Raw genomic sequence first — 25,626 nt, 5'->3', positions numbered from 1 at the left:
TGATCTTGGAATATTCATAAGCATTTTGGCTAAAAAGGTAACTTTAGCAAAAGGAGGCAAATCATAATTTGGCAAGGAATTTATTCGATTGTGTAAAGCTCATCCTGCCCCATCTGATCACTGTATCAGGAGAAAGACATCCAAGCACTAAAGAGAGAGGAGAGACTGACAATACTGACACAGGCACATGCTTGATTTAACAAAATGGCCTGACCCCAGGCTGGCTCCACAAACTCCAGTGGAGTCTGACTATTCTCGCCAGCTGGTTATAATTTTGTAGTCCACTGTCATGATGCATTGGAGTCGGAATGCAAATTTCAGGGGGCATGCAACTAGCTCAGTGGGTCATCCTAGTCTTTTTTTTTGTTCTCATTGTCCTATTCCTATGGTAAAGCCAAATACTCATTTAGCCATAACCAAATATACCATTTACAGTCATTTCTGTTGAGCTGCTACGCCCATGATGATGCCAAATAGTGTGCCAAATAGAATTGAAATTGAAGTGAAAGAGAATGAGCACTACATTGCATCACAGAAGTATGAAATAATAAATGATATTGCAATAACAATGGATAATGAGTGGCATGGTATAAGAATCAGCAGCAAATGGCATGTGCTGATTGTGAGCAGAGTATGAGTTATAGTAAGTGGTAATGGAAATGTTATTATAGTGAGTGGGACACTGAAATGAAATAGCTAAATGCTTACAAATAATTTATTTTAATTTTAAAACAGGGCTGGGCACTTAACCATTAATAGTAACTCAAAACATGAACTGAATATACTTCTCCAAGTCGACATCACTGAATCTTTTCTTTCACCTCAAGAATAGATTTTTAATTGTAATCTACATATTGAGAAAATATAATGATCATGTGAACCATTGCAGTTAGTAATATTATTGTCCAAAATATGAACGGAGTTGTGAAGTGTTTTTTGTTGGTTTTCCATCTAGGTTCAGTGTAGATGAAGGATATACTTGGACGACGCACAATTTTACTAGTACTTCTGTCTTTGTAGATGGGCTACTGAGTGAACCAGGGGATGAAACACTGGTTATGACGTGAGTATCTCAATAGATAATACATGCATGTTTCTGAAGCTAATACTGATGTGGATGTTCTGCAGTTTGACCTGCAAATCTCTGCTTTGTATTACAGAGGTTAGTTTTTGGATTATTCAACATACTGAGAGTGCGAATGTAATTTGTCACTACACTCTGTGCTTATACTGAATGAGAGAAAAACTCAATTCTGTTCAATTACAAGGAGAATAGCGATGATAGATTGTAACAATGTACATTGATAGAAGATGATTGTGGAGCTGGAATATTTGTTGCTGCAGATATGTTGAACATAAATCACAATGCATGTGGGGTCCTTGGATTTTATACTGGATTCAGTACTGGAAAATTGTAATTGCATTTCATTTTTAAAAAAAAGAAGCACAGCTCAATGGTGTACAAATGTTTCATGTAGTTATGATAATGGCTTAAGACTAATTTTCTCTGTTTTCTGTTCAGTCTGGTGATAAAATATTGTTTTCTTTGATTCTTTGAAAATCCATGAAATGCATGGTCATTCCGTAAGGTATTCAAGGTATAGCGAGAGCTCACAAACAGGGCAATTCTGTTTTAAACAGGTACATGTTGGGTTTATGATACTCACTATCCTTCCCTTATGGTATAGGCAATGGGCTCATGAAATGGAGAAAAATCCCATTAATAAATTTTATCAATATACTCACTAATGCGACTCATTACATGCAATGTTCATTAGACAAGTATTGATTATATGGGCAGAGAACTCATTGGGATTGTCAAGCTGTATTCTCCAGATTGCTTAGACTGGCCCTATACTAGACTAGGTAGAGTTCCTAAAGTGTAGTACCTTCATATGGTGAGGCATATGCGAGATTAGTATGGAAGCGGGTTTCCACTATGTGTTCAGTGCATAAGTACATGTGGCTTAATACATTGCCACATCTGCACATGCATGAATCGCCTTCCCCTCTTCACAAATGCTCAGTGATGTTATTATTAGGAGAATTTTAACCCCCAAAAATGAGTGGGTTGAGGTGAGAGGGCAATTAAAATAATCAATTTTTGGATCCTGACTACAGCCTAGCCCCAATGTGCTCAACTTCCAGTTTAATGGAGGCATGTTTGGGTGCGCACAAGAAACCTGCTGACTGTGGTCAGGACTTTAATAGTGCAGTTGAGTGGGTAGTTATCACAGCAATTAACATTCTTATGAAAAGTTAGTTGGGCCTTTTTAAAGTAATTTCACTGATCTTTAAATTTAAAGCCTCAGGCACTGATTCCCAGGGCTCAAAATCTGACCAGTAAAAAGGAGGACAGTTTCAGGTTCATTTCATAGGGGTCTTTCTTTAATTATTTACCCATGAGACATGAGCGTTGCTGGCAAAGCTAGTATTTATTTCCCATTTTCAATTGCCCTTGAGAAGTTTGTGGTGAGCCACCTTCTTGAACCACTGCAATCCATCTGGCATAGGACACCCATGATGCCATTAGTAGGAATTTCCAGGATTTTGAGCCAGTGATGATGAAGGAATGACGATTATATTTCTAAGTCAGAATAGTGTGTGACTTACAGGGGAATTTGCAGATTGCGGTGTTCACATCCACCTGGCTTGTTCTTCTAGGTGGTAGAGATCACAGGTTTGGGAGGTGCAGTCCAAGAGGCCTTGATAAGTTGCTGCGGTGTATCTTGCTGCTGCCGCCACTAGGTGGCAGGGGTAGAGAGAGTGAATGCTTGATTGATGGGGAACTAATCAAGTGGACTTGTGTCTTTGATTTGTTTATGGGGTGTGGGAATCGCTGGCAAGGCCAGCATATATTGCCTTTGAGAAGATGGTGGTTAGCTGCCGCCTTGAACATGTGGTTATAGGTGCACCATGGCGCTGTTACGGAGGAAGATCCAGCATTTTAACCCAATGATAAAGAAGGAAGAGTGATATATTTCCAAGTCTTGGTGTTTGATTTGGAGGAAAACTTGGAGGTAGTGGAGATTCCATGCATCTACTGGTCCTGTTCTCCTAGATAGTAGAGGTCATGGGCTTGGAAGGTGCTGTCAAATGAGTTGCTTAACGAGTTGCTGCAGTGCACCATGTGGATAGTGTACATTGCTGCTACTGAGTGCTGGTGGTGAATGGGGTGCCAAGTCAAGAGGGCTACTTTACCCTGGATGATGCCTAACTTCTTTAGTGTTTTTGGAGCTGCATTCACCCAGGGAAGTGGAGAGTATTCAATCAAATTCCTGATGTGTGCCTTGTAGATGGTGGAAAGGCCTTGGAGAGTCAGGAGTTACTCATTGTGGAATACCCAGCCTCTGATCTGCTGTTGTAGTCACAGTATTTATATGGCTGGTTTGGTTAAGTTTCTGGTCAATGGTTAGCCCCCCAGGATGTTGATGGTGGAGGATTCAACAATAGGAATTCTGGTGAATGTCAAGGGAAAGGAGTTTGACTGCGTCTTATTGGAGATGGTCACTGCTTGTCACTTGCATGGCATGAATGTTACTTGCCACTTATCAGCCCAGGCTTGAATTTTGTCCAGGGTCTTGCTGCAGGTAAGCATGGGCAGCTTCGGTATCTGAGAAGTTGAAGATTAAGGAAAGGTAACTGATAAACCAGCTCAACGTGGTCTTACCTGGAACGCAACCATGAAGAACAGCTGCAGTGATGCCCTGGGCTTGGGATGATTAGCTTCCAAGAACCACAGTCATCTTCCTCATGCTTGGTATGACTCCAGACAATCCAGTGTAAAGTTTTCCCCTGATTGCCATTTATAAGGGTGTGAAAGTCCCTTGCATTCAGTGCTGTCTTCTGGATGAACAGGAATGAATGACTCAACACCAAATAATTTGTGAAATAACAATCTTCATTAAACAATTATTAACCAATTATTAATGAGTAAAAGAAAAAGGAAAGATAACTATTAAAAGGAAAGAAAGGAAGAAGGAAAAACAAGTGCTTTATATATAAAAAGAAAGGAAGAAAAGCAATTTTACATGCATGCTGTACATAGTATATTGCAAATACATACAATTACATACTATATTACAAGTGGTAACCCTGTTTAAGACAGCTCCCCAAAATGGTAAAGTTCCCCTTGGCTTATGCATCACCAAGTCTCCAGATAACCTTGCATTGGGGGTTCCGGTCAGTCATTCCATTGACGGCCCTTCCCCCTGTAGTCTTGAGTGGTTGACTAATCCACCCCGGATGCAGCCTCGAACATTGGAGGCTATGCTCCTTTAAGTCTAATTTTTTTGCTCCATTCCAGCCTTTCGAGGCTACTATTCAGACTTTCTCAAAACAAAGGTGTGATAAACATAAGTCCTTATCAATTCTCCTCACAGGCATTACAAGCTTCACAATTTCCAGTTGTTTATGCATCTTTTGATGGTGTCTCCCATCTACCATCAATCAGGTTGTATGTCCATCAAGCAAACTCCATCTCCTGATTCCACACTATGGTTGACCACCCCACATGCAAGGTTATCCATTGTCCTAGCTTGTAGTTCAAAGGTCATCAAATGCAGTTAGAAAAATTACTTCTGCTAAACAAAACAACTTTTAGTAAGCCTAGCTTGAAAAGAGAAAACAATGATGTAGATGAAATAGCAGCTGTGAATGGCCAGTATGAAAAACAAAGTCTTGGGAAAGCAAGTCTACAGTTAATAATATCACTACTGATTACTATTGATTAATTATTTGACTTAATCAAAGCACAATCACACTTAGTTTTCAACCAAGGTCTACAAACTAACTTTTAAATATTTAATACAGATTTAATACAGGTTCTCTTAAAATCAAGAACAAAGCAGAAAATGCAAAAATACAAAATTGCAAAAATCAGTGGCTGCAGGCCTCAGGCCTACACATTGACTTCAATTTTATGAGGACTCCTTGATGCCACATTCTGTCAAATGTTGTTTTGGTGTCAAAAGGGTCATTCTCACCTTGCCTCTTGAATTTAGCTCTTTCATCCATGTTTGGACCAAAGCTGCAATTACATCTGGAGCTGAGTGGTCCTGGCAGAAACTTGACAGATCATTGGTGAGTCAATGCTGCTTGATGGCTTTGTGGAAGACACCTTCCGTCACTTTGATGATTTAGAGTAGACTGACGATTTTTTTTTTGGATAGGACATTGCTGGGCAATTTTCCACTTTATTGGGTAGATGCCAGCGCTGTAAGCATGCTAGTATAGTTTGGCTAAAGACTCAGTTAGTTCTGCAGCACAGGTCTTTAGCGCTTCAGTCAAGATGTTATCAGGGCCCAAAGCCTTTGCTGCATCCAGTCAATCAGCCATTTCTTGGTATCATGTGGAGTTAATCTAATTGGCTGAAGTCTGGCATCAGTGATGGTGGAGATCTCAGGATGAGGCTGAGATGAACCATCCACTTGGCACCTCTGGCTGAAGATGGTTGCAAACTCTTCAGCCTTGCCCTTTGTCTCCACATTTTGGGTTTTGCCATTATTGAGGATGGGGATATTCATGAACTCCCCACTCCTTGTTAGTTTAATTGTCAACCATTATTCATGGCTGGATGTGACATGACAACAGAGCTTTGATCTGATCCATTGTTGTGGGATCGCATAGCTCTTCCATTGCACGCGTATAGTCCTATGATGTATCTTCACCATGTTGGCACCTCATTTTTAGGTCCGACTGGTGGTGCTGTTCCTGGTATGCTGTTCTCCACTTCTCATTAAACCACTGTTAGTTACCTGCCTTGATGGTAATGGTAGAGTGAACAATATGTCAGGACCACAAGGTTGAATTCCTGAGCTATGAAAGCCAAGCTCTTAATATTCACATCTAAGACTCAAAGCACATTTTTCTTTTCTTCAAGATTTCAGCCTCACCCAGGAAATGCACTCTAAGAGTAGATAAACCAAGTAGAATAGCCAGCATTATGTAGAGGTTAATTTATACTAGTTGTAAGGCTTAAATGGAATTAAATCTGTCTCCAAAAATAGACTGCTGGTCCCTGTATCTCTCTGTGTTTGGAAATAGATTTAGCAAGTGTATCATCTATGTATCAGAAATATGTAAGGGATAGGCAGTTAAATGTCATTCCATCCTCCTACCCCTGCTATATTTGAATCCACAGGTGCATCTAAGAACTTCCTTACACACCTTAATGGGCTTCATCTTGTGCTTAAATTCACCTTTGAAATGGAGCAATCAAAAGACATCCCTCTCCTCGATCTGTTCGTTGAGAAATCTGCCAGTGGGTTCTCTACTACTGCCTACTGCAAGCCTACCTTCACTGGTCAATATGCACTTTGGGATTCCTACAGTTCCACACGCTATAAGATTGGCCTTATCAACAACATCTTGAACAGGGTCCAAGCCATTTGCATACCATGCAAGCTTGATGCTCAAATAGGGCACATCAAAGCTATCTCATTGAAACGTATAAAATTCTGAAAGGGCTGGACAGACTGGATGTAAAGAGGATATTTCCTCTGGCTGAAGAGTCTAGAACAAGGGGTCACAGACTGAGAATGCAGGGTAGACCATTCAGGACTGAGATGAGAAGAAATTTCTTCACACTCAGGGTGGTGAACCTGTGGAATTCTCTACCATGGAAGGCTATGGAGGCAAAGTCACCGAGTATACTTAAGAAGGAAATGGATAGATTGCGAGACACTAAAGGCATCAAGGGATATCGGGAGAGAGCAGGAGTATGGCGTTGAAATAGAAGATCAGCCATAGCCATATTGAATGGCAGAGCAGGCTCAAAGCACCGAATGACCTACTTCTGCTCCTGTTTTCTATGTTTCTATCCTGCGGGATAATGGCTACCCTGTTTAGATAATCGCTCATTATATATTGCGCAAACTCATGAATAGGCCTAAGGCAGCCACCTTTGGTCCTGAAAAGTGCCTAGTCTACTTCAGGTTACCCTGGAAGGTGTCTCGAAATTTGTGCAACTGATGAAGCTAGCCATTTCATGCTGTTCCTATGTAGTAGCAACATGAGCACTATTCTCCACTAACAGGATGCAGTTGTCAAGCCAAAAAATATGTTCTGCCTATATAGCATACGAATTTCAGTGCTGGATGATGCCAGGTATACAGGCCGTATTTCCCAAAGATTGGTGGTTTGTATCAAACAGCATGTCCCTTCAGCTGTTCACAACAGGCAAAGTACTGACTGTATCCAACCAGCCCATGCTTGCAAATCTCGAAACATTATGTCCAACATTAGGTGTGATTCATGATTGGACAACACCTGCTAAACAATCCTGATTGTGCTTGAAAACCAATTTCAGATTGTCAGTCGGGCTCGCAGTATGGCTCACTTACACATGCTAGAAGCCACATATATTCATACACAGGGTCCTGCCATTTGCTGACAGAAGGAACATATGCACACTTTGCACTTTTTTCATCTAAGCAAAAGCTTAGGGAACAGTCATTCCCTGGTTCTTTCCCCAGGGCAATGCCCTGACCAATCAAAGTTTTGAATTTGAACAAAGCTAGGCATTAACTGTTCCATGCTGCATTCTCCATGGCAATGCCTCCACCAACCAGAATTCACTTGCCAACCAATCAGCAGTCTCTTCCCTTGCAGTATAAATTGTTGTTTCCTGTAATTTGGTAATTTCTTGATAGCTATCCCGATGAGTGGAAGGTGAATAGCCTAGATAACATGTCCCCTTTTTTTCAGCAATACTCAAGTCCTGTACTACTAAACAACTATAAGTACATGGCTGGTCAGGTGAAGAATATTCTATCCTCATCATCCTCCCCCACCTCCTTTATGTCCTTCTCTGTCTTCCAAAAATATACTTTATTCATAAAATTTGTAAAAGTACATTATATAGTATTTCAAATTTGACATAGTGCAAAACAGTTCAGTTTCTTTCAATACAGTACATGAGATGCAATGCTTGACATTGGTGTATATTTACAATACACCTTTACATTTCATGTCAAACATTCTCTGGTGCATACAGCCCGTGGGATGTTACACGATTTCCAGCCCCTCAGTATTCTTTGGGGTGGGAGTGCCTTAGGGCTGAATTTTCCATGCCCATTGGCGTCAGGCGTCATCACAGATGTGAGCGAACAATGTGGTGGGAAGGCCAAAGATCAGTTTCACAGCATTGTGAAACCAGTTTGTGATCGTACACTCTGCCCATCAATGGCAGGCCACCTTTCTCGCCGCCGGACGTCGGGAACTTCGTTTAAATATATCTGCATTTTACTATAAGCCCTACTCGCTGGAATCATCCCCCGACACTGGCACTGGATCATCCAAGCATGTTGACATGATTGCACGTGGAAGTGTTTCACAACTGAACACAAGTGACGTGCACCTGGCAAGCTGCACACTTGGGACTTTGAGGCTTTTTTGGCTACCTTGCTTCGGGCAGCACTCACGGTTGCCAACGCCAGGCTTCGCAGTCAGCAACACTTCACTTTTTGAGGTGGGGGGGGCTGTGGGGGGTCACGGGCAGGTCCCTACTTACAAGACCAGCTATAAGGCTTTTCAACAGCTGCAGGACCATGGCTTGCATGGAGAAGTGGCCCTCAGGCAATAGGAAGAGGCTACAGGGCTAGGGCATTACTAGGGAAGGGGGTTATCCCAAGGTACATGTGGGGACACGTGTTGAGCTGTGCAAGTGACCTTAAGAGGGTGAGGGCTGAGGAAGCAGTCTCCAGAGGAGATAAGTCCAGATTAAGACGTGAGGGTGTGTGAGAGAGAATGAGTGGCAATGTCTCTTTAGCTGGCTGTGAGTGAGATGCCAGTGAATGTGTGATGGGCTTGTGATGTGAGAGTTCAGAGTGATAAGATGGTTGCCTCACCCCAGTAGCACAGATGAGATCATTCATCATTTTTCTGCACTGGATGGCTAACCTCTTCTGTGCAGCGTTGGCACTGACCACCACTGCCACCGCCTCCCAAGCTGGAGTGGTGACACTGATGGGCCTCCTGTGGCCAGAGCAGGGGAAGAGGACACTGCTGCGGGCTCCAGTGGTGCCCAGAAGACGTCCCAGGGGCACATCAGTGAATCGGGTGTCTGCAGTCATCTTGTTTATTTGGGCCATGTCTTCTGTGCAGCAGTCCTGGGCTGGAAGGACTGAGAGGTTTGCGTGTGGCTGCACCGACACGTGAGAAACACCTGACCTACCTACCTAATCACATTTACCAGCACTTGGCCCATAGCTTTGAATGTTATGACATGCATAGTGCTTATCCAGGCACTTTTTAAAGGATGTGAAGCAACCTGCCTCCACTATCCTCCCAGGCAGCGCATTCCAGACCGTCACCACCCTCTGGGTAAAAAAGTTTTCCCTCACATCCCCCCTAAACCTCCTGCCCCTCACCTTGAACTTATGTCCCTCGTGACTGACCCTTCAACTAAGGGGAACAGCTGTTCCCTATCCACCCTGTCCAAGCCCCTCATAATCTTGTACACCTCGATAAGGTCGCCCCTCAGTTTTCTCTGCTCCAACGAAAACAACCCAAGTCTATCCAACCCCTCTTCATAACTTAAATGTTTCATCCTAGGCAACATCCTGGTGAATCTCCTCTGAACCTCCTCCAGTGCAATCACATCCTTCCTATAATGTGGCGACCAGAACTGCACACTGTACTCTAGTTGTGGCCTCACCAAGGTTCTATACAACTCCAACATGACCTCCCTATTTATGTAACCTATGCCTCGATTGATATAGGCAAGTGTCCCATATGCCTTTTTCACCACCCCACAAACATGCCCCTCTGCCTTCAGAGATCTATGGACACACATGCCAAGTTCCTCAGAACTTCCTAGTGTCATGTAGTTCATTGAATACTTCCTTGTCAAATTACTCCTTCAAAAGTGTATCACCTCACACTTTTCAGGGTTAAATTCCATCTGCCACTTATCTGCCCATTGGACCATCCTGTCTATATCTTCCTGTAGCCCAAGACACTCAACCTCACTGTTAATCACCCAGCCAATCTTTGTGTCATCCGCAAACTTACTAATCCTACCCCCCACATAGTCATCGATGTCATTTATATAAATGACAAATAATAGGGAACCGAACACTGATCCCTGTGATACGCCACTGGACACAGGCTTCCAGTCACTAAAGCATCCTTCTGTCATCACCCTCTGTCTCCTACAACTAAGCCAATTTTGAATCCACCTTATCAAATTACCCTGTATCCCATGTGCATTTGCCTTCTTTATAAGTCTTCCATGTGGGACCTTGCCAAAGGCTTTGCTGAAATCCATATAGACTACATCAACTGCACTACCCTCATCTACACACCTGGTCACCTCCTCAAAAAATTCAATCAAATTTGTTAGGCGTGACCTCCCTCTGACAAAGCCATGCTGACTATCTTTAGCTCGCTTCCACTCCACTGTAGAAATCTAAAACTTCAGAACATGACTTGTGGCAGCTCAAGACTTTTCTGGCTTGACTGGATGGCTGATCCAAACTGCATCTTCTCCCAGCCTAGAGCTACAGCCAATTTTTACCAGCTACAGCTCACAGCCAACAGCTAACCCTAAGCTCTCCACAGTAACTCTAAATTACCTTTTTCCCCCTTTCTTCTCAGGATCCATTGTTCTCACACCTCTTTGAAACTCAAATCCTTCCAAATGTAAAACCTTTCATGTTTCTATTTTGTCTCTGCTTTTGGGTCAATAAAATGTAATCTTCTGTTTACCTATGGAACTCCTGCAAGATGCAAGCATGTTTCTTGCACCTCTGACTTCCCTTTGGTACTCAAATGAACTCTCAACTTATCTAAAAATTCGAATATTAGATCTAACCTATTCACTTGTGCCTCAAACCTCTTATATAATATTTTATTACAAATGTGCAAACCTAACGCTTCTATCCTTTCATGCCTTAAACCCCATCTTCAGTAACTTTTCCCCAGCTTAATTAAATCATTTACACACACACACACACACACACACACACACACATATAAACACACACACACACCTACATAAAAACACACAGCCTTCTTCACAAAATAACACAATATTCCCCAAAAATATTTTAAAAAATAATATCCATTCCCTCAGCCCCTAGACAGTGACCTTTCCCCATTGAGCCTTTGTGGCGGCTTTGGTGCATCCTTCAGCATGTAATCCTGGACCTTGGAATGTTCCAGTCTGCAACACTCAGACGTAGCCAATGCTGGAAGACGAGCAGATTTTGGGCAGAGCAAAGAGCATCCTTCATCAAGTTGATGGTCCTCCAGCAGCAGTTGATGTTTATCTTAGTGTGCGTGCCTGGGAACAGCCCACAGAGCACTGAGTCCTGCGTTACAGAGCTGCTCAGGATGAACCTCGACAATTATCAGTGCATCACTTTCCACACCTGCTTTGCAAAGGCACATTCCAGAAGGAGGGCAATGGTCTCTTTCCCCATCCTTCATGTTCCCCTTATCCTAAGATGAGTGATGAGCACCTTCATCCTCCTCCACCTGCAGCCCCATGCAAGACGCACAGCATCCTGATTTTGAATGATGTCGTCGTTCCTTCATCGCTGCAAAATCCTGGAACTCCTTCCCTAACAACACTGTGGGTTTACTGACACCACAGGGACTCCAGCAGTTCGAAAAGGTGGATCACCACCACCTTCTCAGGGGCAATTTGGGATGGACAATAAATGCTGGCCTAGCTAGCAGTATCGACACTTTGTGAATGAATAAAATAAAAATCATCAAAATGCAGTGAGCTTTTCTTCTTTTCAAAAAGGACTTCTTTTAAAAAAAGGAATAATTAATAGTGTGTTTCAGGAAACTGATAGCAATGCCCAATTTAAGTGAGTTGGAAGATCGACAGGCTGAATTGCTGCCATTGAAACCATTCTTAAACTGATTTCAGGTTGCGGGACCTTGTGTACCCTCAGGTTGGCAGAACCTGGCATGTGCAGTCATCTCTGAATTCTCATGCTCTCCGTTATTGGATTCTCTGCCTGTTTATCAGCATTATGTTCAAATAGCCAATTGAACCAAATCTAATCCACTTCTTTTTAAACTGCAAATGCTGCCATCTGTAGGACTGTGGCTAAAATTCCTATAGCCAGTGGTGGCACTTCAGCCAGTAGTCTGAAGTACACAACACGTGATCCTTGCATACTTCAGTTGTATGTGAAACCCTGGGGCTGATAATTACCCTTTTTGGTTTTTATAATTACAGCTTGTTAATTGCCAGGTATCACATTTTGAAGTGTAATGGTGCTTTTTGAGCATATTTTCTTGTGAGATTGGTTTTAGATCTTGAGTATTCACAGAAGTGCTGACGTCTGTGTTGAGCAGCTACTTCCTGGGCATGTGTTTATTTGTGGTGCATTACTGCTTTCAGGAAACTTTGTAAAATCTTTGAAAGAAATTTGTCTTCTTTATCGGAAATCTTTTCTACTGACAGTTGGGGGAAGGAGAGCAGATATTGCAGTGATCTTTGTGTGATGAAGAAAAAGCCAAAATTTCACCCCCAACCATTTAACAATCTGGACAGTCCCCATATGAGAGTATGCATCCTGCCTTAACATACATTACGTCTATCAAAGTACATAATGAATCAGTAGTTTAAACAATTCACCAGGCAAAATTGGGTTTAATGATACCATGGAACTGATGTTCAGGCCACCAAGAGTTAAGAAAGTGCTTCTGAGAAATCTGAATTCCCATGCAAGATGTGTTAAAGGACCTACATGTAGCACTGTGGAGTTGTGCAATGTAGGTACAATCACCGTTGAGTTCTTGGTTGTTATCACTATCTTCAGAAGCTAGCACCTCTGCGTAGGTGGAGGGAAAATGATAGCAGGTCCCCAACAAGAAGTCTCTGGATAATAGGCTGCCAGCTTCACCATCACTAGTGGAAGAGGAGCAGAGTTCAGGGAGGAGGCAAGGACTAACAGAGGGAAGAAACAAAGATGGATTTCAGAGAAGAATAACATACTGGAGGGTTGGTGGGCAAGCAATTTTTATTATCTCAACACAAAATACGACACCATAGTAAGACACCTGTAAGATGGTCATGATATTGCATTTTTTAAAAGGCTCATTGGAGCAGATGTAAGCTTAGATAGCACCTGTATTCCTCTCTGATGTGTTTCTAGTAGGAATACATGTAAATAGGACCATAAGACATAGGAGCAGAAGTGGCAGTTTTAACCTTGTCAGCATGCTAGGAACTGGGTGGACGAGCAGATAAGTATCACTGGTAGGATCCACCTGCCAACATCTAGCACTATTCCTATCCCACAGGCTACAATTTTAACGTGCCAGTGAGAAGGACACACACCGGAAACAGCAGAGTCCATTTAGTATGGAGATTGGGGTCTGCTGATGGGCCTGAGTGGGGAAGTGATGGTAAAATCTTTGAAAGAAATTTGTCTTCTTTATCGGAAATCTTTTCTACTGACAGTTGGGGGAAGGAGAGCAGATATTGCAGTGATCTTTGTGTGATGAAGAAAAAGCCAAAATTTCACCCCCAACCATTTAACAATCTGGACAGTCCCCATATGAGAGTATGCATCCTGCCTTAACATACATTACGTCTATCAAAGTACATAATGAATCAGTAGTTTAAACAATTCACCAGGCAAAATTCCACTTTATTGCCAGATCAACCTAGCGAGCTGAGGGATGTTGGCCAGAGGAGGCCCAAACAGGAAGTGATTTTAACTTTGTATCACTTCCCTTGTGGGGCCAGGAGCAGCAAGGCTGCTCCTCCAGGCCCCATACAGAAAGTTTAGGATTGCTCTCATCTAGGCTCAGTCCCCACCCAATTCAAGGCCCTCATGCAAAGCGTCCACTCATGATCAGCCTGAGTACCAGGGACTTTTAATTTTCAGCACTGGCTTCCTACTGCCCAACATTGTGCTGCTTCAACAACAGCACCTTGCATTTATATAGCACCTTTAACATAGTAAAATGACCCAAGACACTGCACATGGGCATTAACACACAAAATTTGGTCACTGAGCTATGTAAGGAGTTATTAGGACAGGTCACCCAAAGCTTGGTCAGACAGGTAGGTTTTAAGGAGCATCTTAAAGAAGGAGAGCGAGGTAGCGAGGTGGGAGACGTTTTGGAAGGAAATTCCAGAACTTATCACCTAGCCAGCTAAAGGCATAGCCACCAATGGTAATGATCATTGGAGATGCACAAAGGGTCAGAATTGAAGGAGCACAAAGTTCTTGGAGGGTAATAGTTGAAGTGATGTGGAGATGGCAATTTTAAAAGAGGTGACAGTAGGTGGTCGTGGTGAGGATTTGGGATTGGAAGCTGAACTTGGGATCAAATAAGGTATTAAGGTTGTGACAGTCTGTTTCAGCTTCAGACAGTGGCTAGAGGGAGGGAAATCATCCCACTAGTTTTGGATGGGAGATTGACTAGGAGCATGCAGATTAGACCTGGTGTAAAAGTGCCCAGGCCTAATGAACCTTAGATCAGGGTGGTTTTTCTCAGTCCCTTACTGAGTTAAAATTAGGACTTTTCTGCCTGAATTAAATCTGTTTGTACCTTAATAAAATACACCAGTTTCTCCTTTAAAAGCTATTTATAGAACCATGCCCCTGGGCTATACTCAATAATGCATCTGTGAAGAATTCCTTTTGATGCTTTATAATTATGCATTCCATTCAGTTGTGCTTTATCTTTAGAGTGGTATTGTTTTGAAAAAATAAATTCCTGTAGCTATTTAGTTTGTAGTTTGTTAGAATAACCCTGAGTCATATATATGTATTTATGTTGTACTTGCGTGAAATGCTTGTGCATGTCATTTTTTTTTAAAAGATCTTAAGAAGCAGTTCGTTAAAATGCCCTGAAAAATCACTCTAATCTGCAGAAAATCATGCCAATCATGGTAGTGGGTTTTTTTTGTAAAATCTGCCACTGCCCCCCATTTTGAGTCTTGGTTTGACCTGAAAGTTTCAAAACCGGAAGACTCTTAAAAGATTAAACATTTGCGTCGTCAAGTGTTTATTTTGAGACCATTTTAGATTTTGACAGATAGATGGGAAAGTGGGCTTACCTGTGTTAAATTAAGTCTTGTCACATTTTGATGTGTTCTAAAAATAGTTCAACAGTGAATAAGGATGAATTTTTGCACACTGAAGGATTATTCTAAATGGAAGTTCAAGTTTAATGAAATTAAATTTGCATGTGATGGACACATGTAATCCCCCATCCATTCAGTTGCTTCCTTGCTACCCATCACTTGCTACCCTTTCACATACAATAATTTTTAGTAGGAAAGAACATGCAATGTGGAAGACTTTGAAGAATTGCCCGTGTAACTGGTAAAGGCTTTTAAGTTAAAATTCCGCTCTGGAATATTCCCTGAGTTTTATATAATTAATCCTTATCTTTTTGTTTGACCCAGAAATGGTCCTAGCGCCCTCTGTGAATATGTCTTTTTTTATCCTTCCTGGAGTAACTTGCTTCTGTACAGGTTGCAGTTTACATGTCAGAGATGGTGGAATGGAAATGGGAAATAGTCTTCTCAATGGTGGCAAAATATAGTTAAGGTTTAAAAAATCAGGACAGTAATACAGACCATTTAATTTAGAGAGGAAGAAGGCTCATACATTTGCTATCTATCTTGGAGATGACCTTTCCAGATTTATATATTTTTAAAAAAAGATAGAATTAGATTTTGAAAGAGAAGCAGAGAGCAAAGTAGAAGGGTGTGTTGGAGACTAATGCACTGCCAGTGTTAACTTAATTGGTAACTTTAATTGTAAGTGCAAACCTGCATCTCACAGATACAGGTTGGCTCCTACAATTGATTCTTAACTCACGTTACAAATGCAGGCTTATCCCGGAGAGATGAGGGAAGATGAAAGGAAGAGTTTCCCACGTCAATCCTAGAACACCTGATAGCAGCTTCAAAGCAACTTGCACGCGGAAACAAAATGAGGGTAAGCGCCATCACGGGGACACTGATATGTAGCAGCAGCGGCCGCCTGGACAGAGAAAAGAATAGGTGGAGGACAGAAAGAAAGCAAGAGAAACTTGTCTGCTAAAGCATGGTACAGTAAGTGTAATTAAAATCAAAGTAGCCTTTGTTAAACAGTTGATTTCCATAATGACTTCCTACCTGGACTAGATGGGACTGAAGTGCACAGCAGCCAAAATAAAGCCTTACTTGTAAGAGAAATAAATTACTTTGTTTCGCCTTTCTTGAAGGTACTGACTATGGCTGTGGTAGAGTTCCACCAATGCCAGATGTCCTCCAATACCATTAAGACTAGAGCACAAAAATCTAAGCTGACGCTCCAGTGCAGTACTGAGGGAGTGCTGCACAAGCGGAGGTGCCATCTTTTGGGTGAGGTGTTAAACCAAGACCCTGTCTGCCCTTTCATGTTGATGTAAAAAATTGTAGGGCACTATTTCGAAGAAGAGCGGGGTATTATTTCTGGTGTCCTGGCTAATATTTACCTCTCAATCAGCATTACAAAAACAGATTATCTGCTCATTATTCTCTTGCTGATGGGAACTGACTATGTGCAACTTGGCTGCTTTTCCCTACATTACAACAGTGACTCCACTTCGAAAGTATTTCATTGGCTGCAAAGTATTTAGGGTGTCCTGAGGTTGCTTTTTATTTTTAGCATAGACATAGCCAGTTACTTGAGCCAAACACTCTACCCACCATGAGCTAAATCTATATACACCTCTCAGAAGGAGTGGCTAGCAGTGGGAATTTGGGCTGATTCCCTCACCTCTCCCACTGACTGCAAAGATAATGCACTGAATATCATTTGAGTTGAGATCGACTATGTTAACAGAGACTAGTGAATGAATTTAGGCTCTCCTTTGTTTATGTAGCAGTTTCCAATATAATGCTTGGAATATTTAATCACAAAGCATTGGCAATTACAGAATCTCATGCTCCTAACCTGATTTTCGATGTAAAACAAATGAGGAGGATCTAATTAAAATGGATTTGCTGTTAAGCAGAGTAGCCTGTACTGATATTTGTACTAGACTACCTATAACAAAATAGAGATTCAACTTCACTAAGGGCAGAATTTTCTGTGCCCACTGATGTCGGGCGTGCTCGGTGGCAAGTGGGCAATTTGGTGCAAAGGCCAAAATTCGGTTTCATGGCATTGTGAAACCAGTTTGTGATCGTCCGCTCAGCACATCCATGGTGGGATGCATTTCCTGCAGTCAGGTGCCGAGAACCTTATTGTAATACACCTGCATATCGCCAGAATCATCCTCCCAGGCTGGATCGTCCGTCCATGTCTGCGGGTAAACATGTTGGTGCAGAACACACCTTGACAAGTCTGACATGCAGAAATTGGGACTTACCGCCAGGGCCTTGCTCACATCGCGGACATCCAAGGAGCAGAAGATGTTGGAGCCCGACAGCAACGGGACTCTGGAGGAACGCCTATGGCATGCTGGGTGGATTCTCATGGGTGTGGCTCTGCTGTAAAGAAGCTTACGGAAGGTGGAAAGTCACTGTTGAGAATCTACTCACAACGGATGATGGATGAGGGGGGTGGAGAAAAAGGTACAGCTGTGTTTGGGAGAGGAAGATGTACCAGAGAGGGGGGGAGGTGAAGTAGGGAGGGATGGAACGAAGGTGTCAGGGGGTGGTTGGGAGTGATTACCGGGGTGGGGGGGGGGGGGGGGGGGGGCGGGGCGGTGGTGAGGAGAGGGTAATGGGGGAGAAGACGGCAACTGGGGAGGTAGGTGTAAGGTGGGGTAAATGGTGGAAAGGGAGTTTGGAGGGGGGAAGGAGTGCGAAGAGAGGAAGAAGTACAGGGGGAGGAAGAAGTGCGGAGTGGGGAAGGAGTAAGGGTCGGGGAAGAAGTAAGGTATCTGAAGGAGTCAGGAAGAGGGAAGGACTAAGTGATGGTTGGGGGGACGTGGAGGAGGAGTCTGTGGAGGGGGATGGGGTTCCAAAGTGGGGAAGGAGTCTGGATAGGGGAATGCCCAGGTGAATGTTCAAGGGAGGGCTCTGATTAGTCTATGACTGCTTCCTGGGGAGCGAACTGAGGGTGGGCATGGAACGAGGGGATGGTGAGAATGACCGATGGCAGAGTGAGGCGGTAGGATGGGAGGGTGAGGGTTTGAAGATATCGGTAGAAGGGATGGCAAGGGTGGTTGTTGGGGACTTGGAGTGGGAGGACTCGCGAAGTCAATGAAGCTGAAGGACAACATTGCACATGATTCAGTGAAAGTGAATATATTCCCATATTGTAAAGTGACAAAATGTGTTCACCATTCAATCAACTCTGATCAGAATTTCTTAACTTTTGAAAGCCTTAGACTTCTAGTTGTTGCCCTGACATCCGTAACAGGGGTGGAGAAAGCCTGTGCAATAGCTGGCTTGGTTGCCTCTGATGCCTTCAGTATGGGCCCTCTGGAGAGCTGAGGCCTCGGGGGCCCCGGCTTGCCTTGGCTGTCCTCCCGTGGGCCAGCTGCACCCACTGCGGTGACAGAGGATGAGGTTGAAGGGATAACAGGCAAAGGGGACTCAGAGGGAGTGGACAGCCTCTGAGATTCCTGAGTGGATGACCCAGGGGTGTCCAGCTGCCACTCACTCGAGTGCCCCAGGGCCCCAGCCTGACTCCTTGAGGGGAAGGAGCACATGGGGGGACGTCGAGGTGCCCCATTTCCCTCTCGCGTCATCACTGCAGGAACTCACCCATGGCTACCGCAATGGAATGCAGGTCTGCACACATCTACACGTTCTGCTGGACCAAGGGCTCCATGACATCCGCCAACGTTCCCGTGGAGACCTCCATACATGCACACATGGGCACCACTTCAACAGAGAGCAGGCGGACTCACTCCTCTGACTCGCGTGCCATTCTGTTGAGGGCTTCCAACAGCTGTGTGAGTTTTAAAAAATTCATTCTCGGGATGTGGGCTTTGCTGGCTGGGCCGGGATTTATTGTCCATCCCTAGTTGCCCTTGAGAAGGTGGTGGTGAGCTGCCTTCTTGAACCGCTGCAGTGAAGTGAATCAAATTAGCTGAAGACTGGCATCTGTGATGGTGGGGACCTCAGGAGGAGGCTGAGGTTGATCATTCACTTGGCACTTCTGGATGAAGATTGTTGCGAATGCTTCAGCCATATCCTTTGCACTGATGTGCTGGACTCCTCCATCATTGAAGATGGGGATATTTGTGGAGTCTCCTCCTCCAGTGAGTTGTTTAATTGTCCACCATTCTTCATAGGGATATGACTGGATGTGGCAGGGCTGCAGAGCTTAGATCTGATCCATTGATTGTGGAATAGCTTAGCTCTGTCTAGCATTTGCTGCTTATGCTTTTTGGCATGCACGTAGTCCTGTGTTATAGCTTCACCATTGACACCTCATTTTTAGGTATGCCTGGTGCTGCTCCTGGCATGCCCTCCTGCACTCTTCATTGAATGATCCTCTGGCTTGATGGTAATGGTAGAGTAGGGGATATGCCGGGCCATGTGGTTACAAATTGTGTTTGAGTACAATTCTGCTGCTGCTGATGGCCCACAAAACCCCATGGATGCCCGGCCTTGAGTTGCTAGATCTGTTTGAAATCTATCCCATTTAGCACAGTGGTAGTGCCACACAACACGATGGAGGGTATCCTCAATGTGAAGGCGGGACTTAGTCACCACAATGCGGTGGTCACTCTTACCAACACTGTCATGGATAGATGCATCTGTGGCAAGCAGGTTGGTGAGGATGAGGTCATGTATGTTTTTCCCTCTTGGTTGGTTCCCTCACCACCTGCTGCAGACCCAGTCTAGCAGCTATGTCATTTAAGACTCTGCCAGCTTAGTCAGTCATGGTGCTACTGAGCCACGCTTGGTGGTGGACATTGAAGTCCCCACCCAGAATATATTCTGCGCCCTTTCCACGCTCAGTGCTTGCTCCAAGTGGTGTTCAACATGGAGAAGCACTGGTTCAGCAGCTGAGGGAGGGCGGTGCATGGTAATAAGCAGGAGGTTTCCTTGCCTATGTTTGACCCGATGCCATGAGATTTCATGGAGTCGATGTTGATGACTCCTAGGGCAGCTCCCTTCCAATTATTTACCACTGTGTCGCCACCTCTGCTGGGTCTGCCCTGCTGGGAGGACAGGACATACTCAGGGAAGGTGATGATGGTGTCTGGGACGTTATCTGTAAGGTATGATTCAGTGAGGATGACTATGTCAGGCTGTTGCTTGACTGGTCTGTGAGACAGCTGTCCCAATTTCGACACAACCCCCCCAGATATTAGTAAGGAGGACTTTGCAGGGTCGACAGGGCTGCGATTGCCATTGTCGTTTCTGGTGCCTAGGTCGATGCCAGGTGGTCTGTTCGGTTTCATTCCTTTTTTGTGACTTTGTAGTGGTTTGTTACAACTGAGTAGCTTAATAGGCCATTTCAGAGGGCATTTAAGAGCCAACCATCTTGCTGTGGGTCTGAAGTCACATGTAGGCCAGACTAGGTAAGGATGACAGATTTCCTTCCTTAAAGGACATTAGTGAACCAGATGGATTTTTACAACAATCGACAATGGTTCCATGGTCATCATTAGACTTTTAATTCCATATTTTTATTGACTTCAAGTTCTACCATCTGCCATGGCAGGATTCGAGCCTGGATCCCCAGAGCATTCCCCTGGGTCCCTGGATTACTAGTCCAGCAATACCAATACCGCTACGTCATCGCTGTCTGCCACCTTCTGTTGACTCCCCACAATGAGTTGGAAGGCCAAATCCAGAGACTCATTATTTGACTCGGACCTCACAGGTGCCTCTTCCCCAGCAGTACTCCGAGTGCCGGGGAGCTCGGTTGAACCTTCCTCCTCCTCCTGTGTCTGTGCGGTGACCATCACATTGTGAACCCAAGCCTGGTCTCGACCCTGGTCCCACTGAGGTGTGTCTCTGTGCTGGTGGAGGATATGGGTAAGCACTGTGACGGGTCTTCCAGGCTGCTTATTTCCAGCTCTTCAATGAAGGAGGTGCCATCTTGGCCGGAGGTGAGGGTGTAGATGATGCTGAGAGACTGGCTGGCTGAGGGTGTTAGTCGCTTCGCAGAGCTCCCTGTGAACCAAAGTAGAGGTAAGTAGTGCGTGGCAGCACAGTCAAAAACAGGAGAGAGAGCACTCACATTAGCATAGAGAGAAGGATGATGTGGTGCAGGATCCTCGCGAGGGTGTTCACCACCGACATCACTGTCGCTGCAAACATGATCCACATCCTCACCAGTCAGTGCAAGGACATGCTCCTCAAAGTGAGTGAGGGGTCTAATGTGGGCCATTCCACCCCCAGTCTGGCACCGCTCCCTGCTGTTGTGAGCCAGTTTCTCTTGCATGAAAACAATGGAGAGAGTGTGAGCAGGACACATGGCATTGCATGGGATATTTGTGTGGTGAGCTGAGACATGGATGGAATGAGGGCACAAGCTCTGAGGATATGAGCCTGATGGAGATGTAAGGGTGTGTGAGAGAGTTAGTGGTGGTGTCCCTTGAGGTGTGAGACCCCTGTGGATATGTGATGTGTTTGTGAGTGTGTGAGCTGAGAGTGATGAGAACAGTGACTTATCCTGGCAGAATGGATGAGGCCATTCGTCCTGTTGTGGCACTAGATGGCTGTTCTCTTTTGCAGGGCATTGGCACTGACCACCACTGCCACCGCCCCCATGCTGGATTAGTGATGTTGCTGCCCCTCCTGCGGCCAGAGCGGGGCAGAGGACATCACGATGAGCCTTCACTGTGTTCGAAAGATGCATGAGGGACATGTCATTAAACCGGGGAGCTGCAGTCGTCTTGCCTTTTGGGGCCATGTCTTTCAGGCAGCAGTCCTGGGCTGGGGGCACTGAGAGGTGTATGTGCGGATGCACTTTAAATATGGCGCCTGGCGTGAGGAAGAGGTGAGGTGATGGCATGGTGGGCGAACGAGAGCTCGCCTCCCATCGGAACGCCTTGTTTCCCGGGAATGCATAATTAATGCAGCAGGATTGGGACGATACAGTGTGAGAAGCCAGCATTGCAGCCGGTGGGTAAAACATTGTTTTTCCTGCCTGCTACCACACTTCGTGCAAATCTGGGACAATTCCACCCTAAGTAAAAGCTGGACCACTAATATTTATGGAGGATGAAATAATCCCCAGAGAACCCAGGGGCTCAGCATGTTTGGTCATCAGCATGATGTGCCATCGAGTGGCATGCTGTAGGTTTGTCTCACTCAGCTAAGTTTCCTTCAGCAAGGAGAAAAAGGAAGGTGGGACAATCTATGCTATTGTCAGTCATCACCTGGAAGTTAGTCATACAGAGGGGTTGCCCTTGTTAGACAACTGGCAGCAGATCACCATCAAATCAAGAGAAAAATAATCATGATTAACTCATAAATTATAAGTGAAAATATACAATCTAGGAAGGATATTGGAGCTCATGTAATAATTAAAACTAAACTGCCCAGCAGTTATTTTTTATCATTCTGTTTATAAGGAATTATTCTAATATGTACCTAAATATAGACTTTTATCAACTTTAACCTGAAAGTTTCACCATTAAAGCAACCATCACAGTGAAAAGCACAAACCCACGGCAAATCCAAATTTGATTAGTTCAGTTGAGATTGAACAATGCAGGGCTTTGCTTTAGTTCAGGCCTGGAGCTTCAGTAAACTTAAGGTATTCTTCATTTATTAAAGTAGTCTGGGGCTGAATCGAGCTGAAAAATAAGGTCATGCTTGTGCTGGAGCAAGTTTCCCTGGTACAACAGATTGGGAATGTGGTTGCAATTGGCATGGCTTGACTAAAATTAGAGGTTGCTCCTCATGAATGTGAAACCGCAGGTGAGTTTGAAAAGGTTAGTTTAGCAGGTTCATCTCGCCATGCGTGCTGACAGCATCTGCACACTGCATGGGCAAGTTTTATCTTCTGTTTCATCAGTCAGTATTCTTGGATAGCAGTGTCAGAACCTCATACCTGGGCATTAGTTTCCTGTTGTTTATTACCTCCCCCAAGTGGAATATGGAAAAAATGCACTTCAGCGATGTGACATCAGAGCTGAATGAGCAGATTTGCAAATGTCCTTCAAAAAGTCATTTGCAAGGGCGACTTACGACATTATTGTATAAGTTTCTCAAGCAAATTTATCAGCCAAGTATAGAGAGGGAATGTTAATGAAGTTTAAAAAGAGCATAGCATTGTTGAGAATGCTACAGAATGCTCACATTCTCTATATTAATTCTCCACACATATAAAAGACGACCTCTGAAAGGTCAATGGAATGGAGTCACAATTTTTTTCACTTCTTCCTCAACGCTCCCCACTCCGATCTCTTTTATTCAACACCAGTACACTTAGGAAAATAACCCGTTAGTTCGCTAAAGCAAAATGTGACTAAAATTCACAACAAAAATAAAATGAATAAGGATGTAATTGTGACAAATGCAGAAATATTGTTGCTCAGCAGCCTTCTCTGTGGCTTGAAAATAGACAGATGTGTCCCTCCCCTCCCACTCCCCATACATTTCAGGGTAGAAGGTGCTGCAAGTCTTTTGTAACTGAAAACATTTCAGTAAAGACTGAATTGACGCAAGTATGTCTTTGTGATTTTTCATCGGTTTTCTTTGAAAGTTTATCACGTTCTGTTCTAGCTGTTGTGTTGGTAAACAAAAAGTTTTCATTTTTGTTTCTAAGCATAACACAGTGGTGTGAAAATACAGGTTGCTAAATGCCTAGTCACTCACTCACTCATAAAGGCAAATACAAAAAGAGCCCTCCACTATGTACAAATGTTCTTTTGTAAACTGTTTTGAAATCTCTGGGTGTCCTTTCTATTTCCAGGATATTCGGTCACATCAGCTTCCGCTCAGACTGGGAATTGGTCAAAGTAGACTTCAGACCATCCTTTAGCAGACAGTGTTTACCTGCTGACTATGACTCATGGAACTTGATGAACCAGGTATCGTAGACTCAAATTAAAAAATACAAAAATACTGAAAATAAATAATTTCTGCTGGGTCACACCTGAAAACACCACAACCTGTCTTTTCCCTTTCCAGATTTTCATTGACTTGCTGACTATCTATAGCATTTCCTGCTTTATTTCAGATTTCCAGTATTTGCAGTTTTCATATTTGGACCATGTAGATTGAGTCTATCTGTTCATGACTTTGTTCTACAACAAGGGGTTTCAGCTGGATAGAAATAGATAAACTTTGGTCCCTTTGAGCCATCCCAAAATGAAACACTATCATACTTAAGTGCTGTGTTAAGCGAATGGGAAGGCTGCAACATCCTCACAGGTAGAATAAGAAATATTGCAGTGGAACATGAAGAGCTTGGAACATTAATGCAGCATGTCACAAGGTGCTAAGTGTCATATTTGTATTAAGCGATTATGGTTAGTAGCACCATTGAGTGGAGGTTGATTTGCATTCTCATGGACAGGAAGGACGTCTCCTGCAGCATTATTGCGGGAAGATGTGCCACTCCTGGCGGCCGAGTGGCATTGACAGAGACTTGGTAATAGATGTCTGCACACCCTTGCGGCTGGGACCCTGAAAGAAGGGTGAAAAATAGACAATATTCAGGGTATAAATATGGGTCTGAAATTCCTCAGCCATTTTGGTAGACTCCTGCAATTACTTCGCAATGGTTGCTGGAATTTCTGCAAGCTCCACAGGATGTGCAGAATCCCAGCTTCAAATCAACCTTACAAGGCCGAGGATGAGGAGGCTCAGTACTCCCAAGACCAAATATCTCACAGCCCTGGGCTGCAGTGTGTCACTTTGTTGACTAGTTTAAAAGCAGAATGTTGAAGCCAGCCATGCCCATAAAACTGGCCACACCCTAAACAAAATGAATCGCCATGACAGATTTCCACTAAGTGCACCATTTGCAGGCCTTCAAGGAACCCCTTAGAATTAAGCTACTTTTTTTTGACAGACCAGGACTCTATTAAGCACCTTTTAAAGACTTTATAACGTATAAAAAATAAATTACTAAGAAACTGACTAGTGTACATCCATATAACCAGGAATGGTTCTGTATAGTTTTGTTTAAAGTCATTTTCAGTTATTTAAAATCAGGTTATTCACAGTGGTGGACAAGACACTCAGATTAATGATGCTTTTTTTTGTGATAGACCTCCTTTCAGCTATATTAATAGAATTACTCTAAAATCCATCTGGATTTTTTAATGCAGACATTTTTTAAAAAAGTTATTTTCGACAGCGTTGCCCGATTGGATTTGTTCATGGACGATTTTATGTTTGGCAATGTGCAGAATGAATTTGAGTGGAAACTTGAGCAAGCACGATTTTGAGCCCAAATTGAACCCAGATTGCCAATTGTGCCCACAGCAGGAAAAGCACTGGTTTATATTTTAGCAATTTATGTAAAACTCAGTAAACAGTAAAAATAGGCTTGACTGATGCAAATGTATCAGTGTTTAATAAAATATATGTGCTGATGCCACTTCAGACCAAGTAGGATTGACATGTATAGTCAGGAGAAAAACTAGCTATTGTTGTCCTCCTGGCATTTGCATTGCCAGGCACTCGCATTGCACATTCTACTAGCAACTGTTTAGATCCTTCAGATCACGCAAGCAGTATTGCAATGAGAACAACAGTCAACATTGGGCTTGGGGTAGTACTGATTGCACATTCCA

The 25,626-nt window shown here is 43.7% G+C and overlaps 1 protein-coding gene across 3 annotated transcripts in view; it reads left to right on the top strand.

Moving 5' to 3' along the window:
- Positions 1-25,626, top strand: part of sorcs2 (sortilin-related VPS10 domain containing receptor 2) — an 874,344-nt gene that overhangs the window by 773,622 nt on the left and 75,096 nt on the right. For all 3 annotated transcript variants that reach the window (XM_078542265.1, XM_078542257.1, XM_078542248.1), the window contains exons 14-15: positions 956-1,063; positions 23,796-23,913. In XM_078542265.1, coding sequence (XP_078398391.1) covers positions 956-1,063; positions 23,796-23,913 — 226 coding nt within the window. The remainder of the gene's footprint in view (positions 1-955; positions 1,064-23,795; positions 23,914-25,626) is intronic.

This window comes from Cetorhinus maximus, chromosome 1 (assembly GCF_964194155.1).
Source record: "Cetorhinus maximus chromosome 1, sCetMax3.hap1.1, whole genome shotgun sequence".
Lineage (NCBI taxonomy): Eukaryota > Metazoa > Chordata > Chondrichthyes > Lamniformes > Cetorhinidae > Cetorhinus > Cetorhinus maximus.
This window is presented reverse-complemented; position numbering and strand designations above follow the sequence as displayed.